The 12,755-nt window shown below is 36.9% G+C and overlaps 2 protein-coding genes across 2 annotated transcripts in view; one reads left to right on the top strand and one right to left on the bottom strand.

Moving 5' to 3' along the window:
- Window positions 1–9,374, top strand: part of LOC135204048 (uncharacterized) — a 98,063-nt gene extending 88,689 nt beyond the window's left edge. The window contains exon 3 of the mRNA XM_064234010.1: window positions 6,328–9,374. Within this exon, the coding sequence (XP_064090080.1) occupies window positions 6,328–7,503 (1,176 nt within the window). The 3' untranslated portion in view covers window positions 7,504–9,374. The remainder of the gene's footprint in view (window positions 1–6,327) is intronic.
- A 1,061-nt stretch (window positions 9,375–10,435) lies between these two features.
- The window catches only part of LOC135204047 (T-complex protein 1 subunit alpha-like), a 107,458-nt gene continuing 105,138 nt past the window's right edge, over window positions 10,436–12,755 (bottom strand). Inside the window, exons 11-13 of the mRNA XM_064234009.1 lie at window positions 12,647–12,755; window positions 12,354–12,540; window positions 10,436–11,055 (exon numbers count right to left, since the gene is read on the bottom strand). Of these exons, the coding sequence (XP_064090079.1) occupies window positions 10,871–11,055; window positions 12,354–12,540; window positions 12,647–12,755 (481 nt within the window). The 3' untranslated portion in view covers window positions 10,436–10,870. The remainder of the gene's footprint in view (window positions 11,056–12,353; window positions 12,541–12,646) is intronic.

Raw genomic sequence — 12,755 nt, 5'->3', positions numbered from 1 at the left:
TTTTTGGGAAGTCTTGGGAAGTTTCTCACTGTTGTTTAGCCCTTTTGTTTACCTTTTAATTTTTTCAAGGCACAGCTTTTTCATCTTTTTGTGGCAAGGTCTTTAGTTTTCGGCATCTAAATGGTAAAAATATTTATAAATACGGCCGTTTCATTTTCTTCTAATTTTTCTTTACCGAGAAAAGTTTAGTCGGTGCAACACATGTCTCGCCGTAACCAGTATCAAGCACAGTGTTACCCGTAACATAACAAAACATAATGTGGAATGTGCAGTACTGTATGATTGTAAGATCTAGGCAGCATTCTGAGCATGAGGTATTGTTGCCTCCAGAACCCACCAGGCACCTGGCATGTACACCTGGTAGGAATTAGATTGCATATGCTGAAATAGTTTCGTCGTGAATAACCCTTCATTAGTGCGTTTGTTCATTTCTGCTTTATCAACGTCGAAAAATATGTTCTTTTGTTTATACAGGTGCAGTTGTATTAACAGGAAATCCTCTACTTGTTGCTCAAGTATCTTTCGCGTAGAGTTAACAAGAAAGTCGAAGAATTTGCAGGGGAATTTATGCCTGAGAGAAAATGAAGGCAATAACTCCAAAAAGACCAAGTGAGTAATGTGCGTTTAGTTTTCCCTCTCCAGATATCATAATTGAAACATACGAAGGAGTGAATTGCTTTCCATGGATCTCAGTGGAAAGTTTGGAGAATGGGGGGGTGCGGGATGTGAATTCAAAGCCCCATCCCCCTCCCCTTCACTTCTCCTTGTCATAACTTTAAACGCATTGTTGTGGTGTAAAAAACTCTAGTCTTGATCGAAAATATAGAGGCGTGTCCAACTCTTACAGATTATCGATCTGATACAGTGGTTTATTGCAATCATATTATGAGCAGAATGGATAAATGGTCTTTTGTACGTCCAGACGTTTTAATGAAGAGTATTTCGAACATTTATGAAAGTTTCTGATGTTATAATGAGCTTACCAGTCAGCCAAGTTAAAATGTAATGCTAATACTCTCATAAATATCTACATTACCGAACAACATTTGTGTATGTGTGCGTGCGCTCGTGTTGATCCATACTGGAGGAAACTGAAAAGATAGGACAAAATAGGTCCATTTTGCATCACGTGGAATAGGCTGAGACATCAATTTAGTGCTTTACTATAGGATTCACAGTTAATTTTGTATTCACCGAGTGTTGCATCCCATTTGGAAAACAACTTATGAATCAAATACTTATTTGTTTTGTACTGGATTGTCGTATACACGTTTTCTAGTCTTGCTAAAACCAGCGTTAGCAGGACGTGACACTTGGCTGTAGAATTAAACCACCTGGAAATCATCAGATCTTCGCCTGAACGTTGACCCTTGATACACTTGATGGCGCTTCTCGTTTATGGAGCGGCTCATCCATGACATCATTGACGAGTTCCAGAAGGTAATGTGTGTGTGTGTGTGTAGTTGCGTTGGTAATGTTACCGAGCAGTGAATACCATCAGCTTATGGAGTGTGACTTGCTACTCGCGCTCATCGTCTGTGCAGGAGGAATCGTTCCGTGCCTTCAATTTGAGATTTAAAAATGTGTGTTTCTTTTTTAAGAAGCCTTTTAAACAGAGGAAAGTATCTGTACTTGTCTTTGATAAGGAAATGTCCGTGTCCAAGTCGAGGTCGATTGTTACGAGATGTCAAAAGGCAAGGGAGAACATTCGCCCCTACCCGATATGGAGAATTTCGATTTCAAAATGATCATCTGGCAGATTGACTTCGGTTTCTTTGCCGATCTTCTCGGCAGATTAATGTCGCTTGACTCGTTGTCACCACAAAATGACAGCTGCTCCTCTTCAGCCGTAAGATTTCGGGGCAAAGTTCTAATGATGGTGTTCTTTGGACTTGAATTCTGTTATACTGCACTGGAGTTTTGAAACTAACACTCTCTCTCTCTCTCCTCTCTCTCTCTCTCTCTCTCTCTCTCTCAATATATATGCGTTTGTGTAATGTGTATGTTCATATACATACAACATATTTTAATGGGTTATTTGTGGCTAAATACCTAGAAATATAAACTATGAGCAAATTAAGGGCTGATACTAAATATACATACATATACTATATATATATATATATATATATATATATATATATATATATATATATATATATATATATACATATATGTATAGATTTATGAAAATATAAAGCTGATAAATTATTAGGCAGAAGCTAGTTATCATAGATATGAGTTTTAGAAGAAGGGGTTAAAATGAGCCTTAATTCACATTATTTAAACTAGTGTGGTGGGGAAACAACGAAGTGAAAAGAACGGGAAGGGAAAATAGATTAACTGTGGATTAAGATTAAAAATAAGAGGTGGAAGGGTAAAATTCCTTGATGGGGTCATTGGGAAAGAAGAGTGTGTTTGTGTGGTCGACAATAAGTGAAGGGGTGAGAAAACAAATCTAGAACGGAAAAGGGGATTGTTTAAGGTGCGGTTGAATGACAGGGGAATAGATTATGTGCCGTACAAGAGAGAGACTGTTGAGGACTTGAGGAGAGCAATTAGGAAGTTCAAGGAAAGGAAAACTCTAGGAATTATAGGGATGACAAGTGAGACGCCGCAGTGCATTGATGTTGGGATTGCTTGGCAGAGGCAAGGAGAGTAGTTATCCACTTTATAAAGGTGAAAGTGACAGAGAAATTGAAGAGTTATGGGGCAGGTGTTTAGCAGTAATATTTTGTTTGTTGAGGCAGACAGATGGTGAAAGAATTCATAAAAGTGCTGATTTAGACTAGAAGAACTTAGATAAAATAATTAATTTTAGGTTATGTGCACGCTGTTGAGCGTCAAAAATGAGTTGTTGAGAGCAATTAAAATTTTCCATGATGGGAGCGAGGTATGTATTAAGAGTATGCAGACTTTAGAGGGACTATCTTGTTGGTGTACATGTACTATTTGGAAGTAAATGTAATGCATGCTGATGAGACAGAAGAGGTGAGTCACAAAATAGATGAACCAAGGATGGTAGCAGCGTGTATGCCAGAGATTTGGTGTAGATTTACATTGCCTGTGGAAGCCAAAATGTGAGAGGATGAAGGGATTTTCAAGCCAAACCTTTTTTTTTTTTTTTTTTTTTTTTTTAAGGAGAAAAGACTGCACGTGGAAAGATGAATTGGTTGTATAGTGTATGGGGTGTGAGAAGAACTGAGAGAGGTAGTAATGTGGAGATTGTATTAGTGGTAAGAAGGTTAGATCAGTGTGTTTGAGTTTACTTTTTAATGTTGAAATGAGTTGACGTTTTAATGTTGAAAGAATGGTGGACAGTAGGATGATACAAAAAAAAAATAAAAATAATAATCGAGTCTCTTCAGGAGGGGAAAGGAGAGGATGATTTATTATGTGCTACGCAAGTAGAGTAAAAGAGTTGTTGAAAAGGAAGGGCCTCAATATCCAAGAAGCATTAGAATCGAGTGTGGGTGCTAGGTAGGTAGAGGTGAATATTGTTGGTGAACCTTCAGTGTAGGTGATTTCAGTGGCTAATGTTGTGGAAGTATTCTGCACATTAGTTCATTACCGGTCAACAGTTAAAATATGAATGTGGCTGTGGCTGCTGCGATTCTTCTCTGGAGCTACCCTTTTAGAGGAAACTACTTGGTGTTGAAATAACCACTTACATTATATATGACAAGTGTAGTGATACATGTTTTAAACAGTGGTTGTCTGATCAGATGGTATGCAACATTGAGTTTGATCAGTGGAAACAAGCCTTTTGAACATCCGTGGGACCGCACATGGCTCTGGCAACCTCATCCGTATTAGGTTTGCTGAATACCTGAAGACTAACACCAGCTGGGATCCATTCCTTCTTTACACTTTACTTCCATACAGGAGATTTTGCTCATCTGTCCATTCTCACATTTCCACCCACTGTTCTCTTGACTTTATCATGGAATTTTACTCTTATCTCCCCGTCTACTCCTTCCACCTACATATATTTAACTCTAGCCGACAGCTCTCCATTTTCTCCTTAATATTGCTTGGATTTATGTCTAAATCACATATTCCATTCTATTCCTTACATAACCTCCTCACTTCTTTCATATCAGACTCACTTTTCGTAATTACATCTAAAGCCACGTCATACCTTTTTCTGTATCGTGATTTATGCCAGTCAGAAAATAAAATTTACTTTCGGCCACTCCAATTCTCGCGATTACTGTATATCCATATACGTACTAGCTATTTCATCTGGTCTGTACTATTATTTATATCTAGCAAACTCCTCTTCACCATTTTATCCTTGTCAAGTATAGTTAGGAATATACTTCTTTCGAAACCATGTATTTCTAACAATCAAGCCTCTTTCCAAAGATTTTCACCAGATTCTTCATTCTCATTCTTCGTAGAACTTCATACTCACAAACAGTGCAATCTCATTATTCTCTGTCAAGACATTCCTTATGTTCACTCTCGCTAGCGTCCACCAAGGGTGTCCTAGGACTCAAATTGACAGACTTGCTGAAACACTTGTTTTAGAATAAACCTGAGGAAAATCTTACCCATAAGTACCTGCTATCCACTACCTGTTCAATAGATTCATGTCGCTAATTTTAATTTTAATTGGAAAAGTGTTCTGAAAAAAGAAGTGTGTGGTCACTTTTCATAAAGTTGTGACCCCAATGCCTCACAAGTATGTAAATCCGAGAGTTCAGTGATGCATGTCCGACTGCCCTCTGATATTATAAAGTTTATGAAATAGAGCAACTTGTTTTCTTGACCCAAATTATTGTTCAGATTTCTTTATCTTCGTAAGTGTTGAAATCTGCTTCTTTCATTAAATACATACGTATTAGCAAACTTTATGATAGTGGAAAGCAAATGTTAGGTTGTTGTTTACGGAGCATTTGTAGTCTTTGTTTGTATGGTGCTTTTACGTTGCATGGAACCAGTGGTTATTCAGCAATGGGACCAACGGCATTACGTGACTTCCGAACCACGTCGAGAGTGAACTTCTATCACCAGAAATACCCATCTGACCCCTCAATGAAATGCCCGATAATCGAACTCGCGGCCATCGAGGTGGCAGGCCAAGGCCATATCGAACACGCCACTGAGGCACTTGTAGTGTTTTATTTGCTTTATGGTTGCCTTTCTTTGTAATATATGGTGGGTTGAGTAAATGTATCGGATGTTAACCTAAATGTATCGGACGTTAACGAGTCATCCCCAATATATCTGGAATACCCGTGTGAGTATATCCTAAGCCGCTTGACAAAGAACACAATATATTTTGTCATATTAATTTGAAAAGACATTTTTCTATCTTTTTCTCATCCAGTAGGGGGCTAGTGCCGTCAGTGGACCTCATGAGTAGTGCACTGTAGGCATTACTTGTCCCTTCGGCCCCTAGCAGCAGCCCCTCACCTTCGTTTTACTCAACTTCCTTTCATATTCTCTCTTTGATGTTACTTTCTGCCCTCTTCTAACAACTGGGAAGTTTTCCTCCTGCTGCACCTCTTCCTCCCAATTTTCCTTTCAGTGCTGAGTGACCTCATAGGTCCCAGCGCTTGCCCTTCAGCCTAAATATGAACCAGGTACCGAGTGCTAGTAGTAAAACCACCCCCCTCCCCCCCAAATACCATGAAAATATCTTTTGTGGATCTTTGAATGATCAAATTTTAAAGTTAGCAATTTTTAAAGTTAAATGAGTGGTGGACTTTGTGTTTGTGAGATTAATCCTGTGTAAGAGAAAATTGGGGTGTTAAAAGGAAATTAAAAGGGTGGTGTAGTTAAAGCCTCCATAAATTGCAGTGTTCCTCAGTAAGGCTCCAGAATTGATGTGTTCATATTGTTTTAAAATAGAATGTAAAAGATAAAAGTTACTCATGCATTCTTTTTTAGTTTTCTTAATGAAATCGGCTTCGATATCAGACAACTGAACTGAAAAGTACTAACATACACAATTTTGTGATGCTCCAACTAATACTATGGTTTGTGCACTCTATAATTAAAAATATCTGACAGGCTTTTTCCCATGAAATTAACATGTGGATTGGTTACCATACTTCTTGCAAGGTATAGCATATTTGCCAATATCTTTGGATGTTTCTTGCCCCCAACTTCAAGATCTTTAGATTTTACTTTTTCCCATTAACATTGAGAGGAACCAGACAGCATTTTGATTACATTTCCAGACAGCATTTTGATGATAAAATGTAATGTGACTTTCACTCAAAAGTTTGCTACCTTGATATTTCAACGTTTATATAACCAAGAATCATTCTTCCTTATCTGCTGAACACTTGAATTATACAACTTTTTCTCTTTCAGAACATGATGCTGGCCCATCTGCAGCGTGAACGTGATGATCACCTAAGAAAAATCCAGTCCCAGTTGATGCTTTTTGAGTCTCAGTTACGTCGTCGCCAGAAGGAAGTAGCAGCCATTTTGCAGGAAAAGGACTCTACCATACGACAACAGCAACAAATCATTTTGTCTCTTTCAAGAGCCCTCAATGCAAGCCAAAAAGCACGTACGATTTCCGAGTCTGACATGAAAGACAAACGGCAGCCCTGTGACACAACAAATGAAACCAAAAATACCTGTGAAAAGGATAGAAATGAAGACAACCAGAGAGGAGACGAAAAGACTTCGATCACATCACTAACAAAGGGTGACCAAGAAAATCTTAATGATAGTGATAGTGCTATCATGCTTGAGGAGAACTTGGATTCCCTTATTCTTATTCCCCTGGGCAAGGGAGAGGTGAAAGTTGTGAGAAGTGTGTCAGATGCTGTGGAAGTTGCTAATAGGTCGTCAAGTGTTGCATCCCCTACAGTTCCTGCAGCTTCATCGTTAACATCACCCCAAAGTACAGACAGTTCGCTCTTGAAACCTGGTTTTTCGTCCAGTACAGGTGGTGGTTCACTGTCAACCTCCCCATCCTGTTCAAGCGAAGAGAGTGACGATAGCCCTGTGTGCACATTGACTAAAGGTCGAATGGAGCTATTACGAACGGTTTACAGTTTAGACGAAGAGGAAATTTCTCACGCGAGGCAGGATCAAGACCTCCTAGAGGACAACCCTCTTACTCCTTTGAGTGAACCTGTTACACCTTCGTTACACTCTATTCTCAAGTCTACGTCACATTATGATTCGGATGCAACTCTCAGTGATGGGGACAGCGATGATGATGATGAGGAAGATAGCTCTAGCCATCACGACGATTCTTGTAGTGACAGGAGGCGGCTGCTGGGGTCATACGAAAAGTTAAATACTCTTGTAGCTCCTGTGAAACCAAAGCCTGAAGATGAAATCCAAGTCACCTACAATAGAGTTATGAGTAATCATAGGTCTGTCACAAAACCCAAAGATGTGAAATACAGAAGAATCAACAAAGCAAAGTCGAGATCGCTTGAAGAGCTTAGAGGAAAGCTCAAGTACTGGACAGATCGAGGGGGCAAACAGTCGTTATCTGTAGATTTAGATAACCATTCCTTTGCCTAACACTTACAAAGAAAGGAGTGCAAGTGTAGATGAAAGTAAAGTTTCTTTGTTTGATGGTCAGATAGAAAAGAAACCTTGAAAAGACAGTTGAAATCTTAGAATATGAGTGTTTGTTCTAGAGACAATTTATAGCAGTCAGGGCATTTGGTTTTGTCATGATATTGTGTGGAAGAGCTTATCTGAATTTTATTTCACTGAAGAAAACTGCTTTAAGAGTATAGAAAATACTGAAGCTACCAAAGCGGCCTAAAAATCAAGATTCCATTATCTCTCTCCCTTACATATCAGAAATTATTTTTGATTAAAAAAGATGGCATACATCAAAGCTGACTAACTCAGAATGTTTGGACATTGAGAATGAAATGTAGTTAATCCCCTTGGATGCTGATTTAGGCATGATTTTTTTTTTTTTTTTTTGTTCCATTCAACATTACAAATTAAGTTTTCTTTCCCTCTTGTCTGAAGAAGAAAAGACCATGAAAGAGGAAGCTTTGAAGTGAGCCAGTGCTGAATCAAGGCCTTTAAAGTCCTACTCTGTTTCATTCATTGAGAGATTGTCATTGAAATACATTTGTCTTAAATACAATAACTGGCAAAAAGATACCAGTGGGATATTATAGTGAATAACAGTGAATTGTTTGTTAGAAATAGCTCTTGAATACATGGAATACTGAAATAGTTACCAGTAATATCCAAACCAACTTGAGTGAATATCAAGGAAGTAGAGGATTCCAAATCTTGTCCTGTAGGACTAGATAATGAGGCCATTCATTAAAAACTGCTTTTAGTAAACAGTGCAAAATCGAAGACCTTTTTTGAGTAATGAAGAAATAACTTATGAACAGAGACAGCTGACAGGGTGCGAATCCTCTCTGATCCATTTGCCAATACTAGTCTTACTTATTAGTTTAGTCAGATTTTTAAACTCTATTTATAGACAAAAAGGTCTCTAACTAGGTTTTGAATCTGTAAAATTCCATTGGTTATATATAGATGTTAGTCTTTTAATGTTATATTGTTCTCATTCTTTATTCATTTGTCATTTTTCCCACCGTTCCCTGGCATAGTGTATTCGACCCCAGATATGTATCCTCTTACTTGGTGTCTATGTGTAATTGTTCTATCTGAACTATATTTCCTTAAAAACACAAGAGCTACTTTTGCATTCAAACTAGAATGGTTTTCAGTTGTTTATTTCATTTAGATATTATATAAATTAATTCAATCAGGCACAGACAAAACATTTCAGGTATTGCATGACAACCTCCTGTTGCATGAAAAACCAAATTACTAGCCAGTCTAAAGTATGTGAAAGTTTAAGGAATTATGCATATTTTGCAAATTGCAAGTTTTTACTCTACGTACTACCAAGGGATCAAGATCAACACTGCTATGTCTGTTTTCTTTAAGGATACTTTATTCACTCAGATTTTACACCAACTCCTCTGTATAACCTCCATAGATTCTTGACCAGCTTGCTTCTCCTCAAATTAGTAATGCTTCCCCTTATAAATATGAATCATGCTTTTTACAAGATGCCAAGCTATAGCAGGTGCATTTTTCTGGTGGACGAAAACAGATTTTTCACCCTTTCTCCTTTGGTTGTATGAGCTACAGAAGGCAAGTGCTTGATAGTTCTCTCTTCTGTAGTGGTAAGGTTTTCCATACAAATACATTTATATATATATTTCACCCACTTCTCATAACTTTTTCTCTTTGGTGAGGTTATTAAAGCTTTAATAAATTCCTATTCATAAAACATAGTCTTGAAATGTTCCTGCGCCTCATTACACTTGTGTATGTAATGTATATACAGTATTTGACTGATGTGATATGTAATATAATTCTAAATAAGATTTTTTATTAAAATTTACTGCCTTTCATTTGGATGCTTACATAAAACTGCATTATGTCAGTGTCCATGCCTGTAATACCAGAGATTTAGAAGAAAAGATTTACTCTTCACAATTATTTTGACTGCACAAAAAGGTAGCAAGGGTATACTTTTATTCATCTTGTATTATTGTTGAGTTTTATTTATCCAACTTGTTGCCTTGATGTAGGGCTTTCATAAGCTTGCTCCTTACTATTCATAAAGCTATCAGTGGGACTACATAAAGTCAGAAATAAGCCTATTGTTGAAATTTTTAGCTGTATACAAAATAATTTAGATAAGACAAATATTTCACCATCCAAATTGTTGCCAACATGATGTGAGTTCACTCCTACACAAGAGATTAATATGTATTAACAAAACATACTGTAAAATGATTGTCTTGGCATCTTACTGGGATTTTGGGAATTTGTGCCTTATCCAGGGGTATGAAAAACCACTGACTGTATCACAGTCAGTTACTGCCAGTGTGTGGGTACCTCAAGGTGGTGAACTAAAAATGAGCATCTTGATTAATTCTTAAAATGAATGACAGAACGAAGTAACCTTGCCAGGTCCTACGATTACAATAGTGATCATAAAAAGATTATAAAGTAAATAATTTACAGTAGTGTCCATTAAAAAATCCTTAACTTTTATGAAATACAAGCATAGTGAGGGTTATGTGCCAAGTTTTACCAAATCTCTGAAACACTGTAGGAGCTACGATGACCAAAGAAGTGCAACAGTCGTATAGGTTGGACGAAACATATTTGACTGAAACCTCTCCTACCATGCTAGAAATGGTGCAACAAATGTGTGCAGAACAGCAAAGACAAATGATCAAAAACACAATTTCTCTACCTGAGTAGTATCTATGCATAGTGGTATAACTTCGAACCAGGTTTTGAAATCCTTAAAATTATACCAAGTACTTGCAAGGGCAAAATAACTGACAGATGCACTGATGAAAAATTGGGAGGAACACCTTTAGGCACCTCCTTGTCAGCAGGGGACTAATAACTTTATGACGATACTCTATGAAGAATACATCACATCATCAATGGGATGGAATTTATTTAGAATACAAAATAAATTTGCAATAGCAGAAATATCTGGCAATGACTCCAACACTGAGGTAGTCACAACCATTTTACAGGTTTAATAAATTAGCATTGTGTCAGCAAGTGAACAATCACTGAATATGGGTTAGTTAAGAACTGTAAAAAGCAAATATTTTAAATATGAGTAGACTGTACTGTAAATTATTGTTGCTGAGAATTTATTAATTAACCACTCCATTATCACCTAATCATGAGTCATTACTTCATGATTTCTAGGTGACAAGCAGCCAGCCACCTGTGCATGTATAAAAGTTTTCAAACAGATTTTAACACTATTTTCCTTGTGTCAAGAATATACTTGCTGGGCAACTGTTCACAAAATGGCTGTGGGAAAACTTCTATATTACAACCTGTTCCTTCAATTAATATCTCAGTCAAGTTCACCAGCCTGAAGTGCTTGCTGGTAGGCACTTTCCTTCCCACCCTCTGGATCCAACTTGATCATGTCATCAATACGAAGGATTGTGATGGCAGCTTCTGTAGCAAACTTCAGTTGCTTCAGTTTACTTAATGCAGGTTCAAAGACACCAGCTTTCTTGTTGTCTCGTACTTGACCTAGAAAGTACAGATGACTATTACAAAATTATTTAATGCTGAGAAACAAGAGCTGCAAAAAATTTATTTTACTTTTGCAGCAACTGTTTTAAATTAAGACAAAAGTAAAATTACTTAGAATAAATGCCTCAATCCATTGCACCAACAATAGTAACTGTTGACTACAAACAGATGCCTAGGCATTATGTAACTGGTACTGTATACTATTATGATAATTACAAAAATTTAGAATTCCTATTTCATGAATAACAAGTGGATAAATTTAACACTGGATAAGCTGAAGAATATGAAAATTTCCTTCAAGGATTTGTTTCCTTATTAGCCAAAAGTAACTTTTTGTTATACACATGTAATAAATGTTTGATCAATTCAAAACTGATGAAGTCTTGACCTGGAATTGAGCTATTACAAGAAATGAAGATAAATACTAGTTCGTCAACTGTTGACAATTTATAATAATATGGACCTTTGGTTATTTACATACTTATACCGAATATTTTTGGTCACAAGGAATAATTTTAAAGTTTACATTTTATACATTCAACATCCTAAAGTTTAAGTTTCTGTGACTATATGTAATGAAATACCAAAGTTATGTGGCTATTGTGTGAATATATAAATATGATAGAATAATAAATAAAAAAGGCTGAAGAGCTTTCAGACAAGTTTTGGAGGAAATTTCCACCAACCTTTTATTTTCTTTATTTTGTTTTACTAACATTACTTGATGCCTGAATAATAAAATAACTTTCTAGTTTCAGTGATGTTAATTTTGTTTCTCAAACCAAGAATCTTAATTTTGCTTCCCAAAAGGTTCTACAAGAGATCAAAACTGGATTTGGTTCCTGCTGAGGGTTATTTCCACTCTCAGGTCTTTAAGGTTTGGTTGAACTGAAATTAATATAGAATTTAGGCCAAGCACTGAGACCAGTGAGGTTATTCAGCGCTGGAATGGAAATTGACAGTAAGGTTTTGTAGTCAATCCAATGAGATCAGACTCGGAACTAATACCAAAGCTTTAGCAATACTTTTTTTTTCTCTCTTGACCATGTAGGCTACTCAAATTCTACAGGAAAGAAGGCAACTCATTTCACCTCAAGGCTGTTTTGAATCGGTACTGGGTACCTGATCTCTTAGGTCTCCAGCCAATAGCAAGGTACTAAAAATCTTGGGGGAGAGGATGCAAAATCTTACATACATATGATGGAACATGTCACTAGAAGTCCTTATGACATAATACTCATGAAAGACTTCTATTTTACAGGTATATAAATCATCAAAGGAAGACAATAACTAACCTTCAACTAAATCCAACCCATAGTACTTGAGTTGGGAGTGTTCTGTTTTAACCTGAGATGAATGATGGTAGGCACGTAGTTTGGGTACTAAATCTGTGGCATCCTTTGCAGCATTCACTGTTAATGTGTTTGGAATCACTAGAAGTGATTGTGCAAATGCACCAATTGCCAACTGTTCGCGGGAACTCTGAAAATATGAAATAATTATTCACTCAGAAAACTCCAATTATGAGGATTACAATGATAAATTCTGTATTAACAATGTTAATGGCTTGAGTAAAAATTCTACTTACCAAACTTGTTGCAAAACTTTCCAAATATACAGAGAGAGCAGCTTCTACAGCTCCACCACCACAAACAATAGACGTACTTTCCAATACCCGCTTGACAACACACAATGCA

The sequence above is a fragment of the Macrobrachium nipponense genome, chromosome 44 (assembly GCF_015104395.2).
Source record: "Macrobrachium nipponense isolate FS-2020 chromosome 44, ASM1510439v2, whole genome shotgun sequence".
Taxonomy (NCBI): Eukaryota; Metazoa; Arthropoda; class Malacostraca; order Decapoda; family Palaemonidae; genus Macrobrachium; species Macrobrachium nipponense.
Note: the sequence above shows the minus strand (reverse complement) of the source record. Positions and strands in the feature narration are given on the sequence as shown.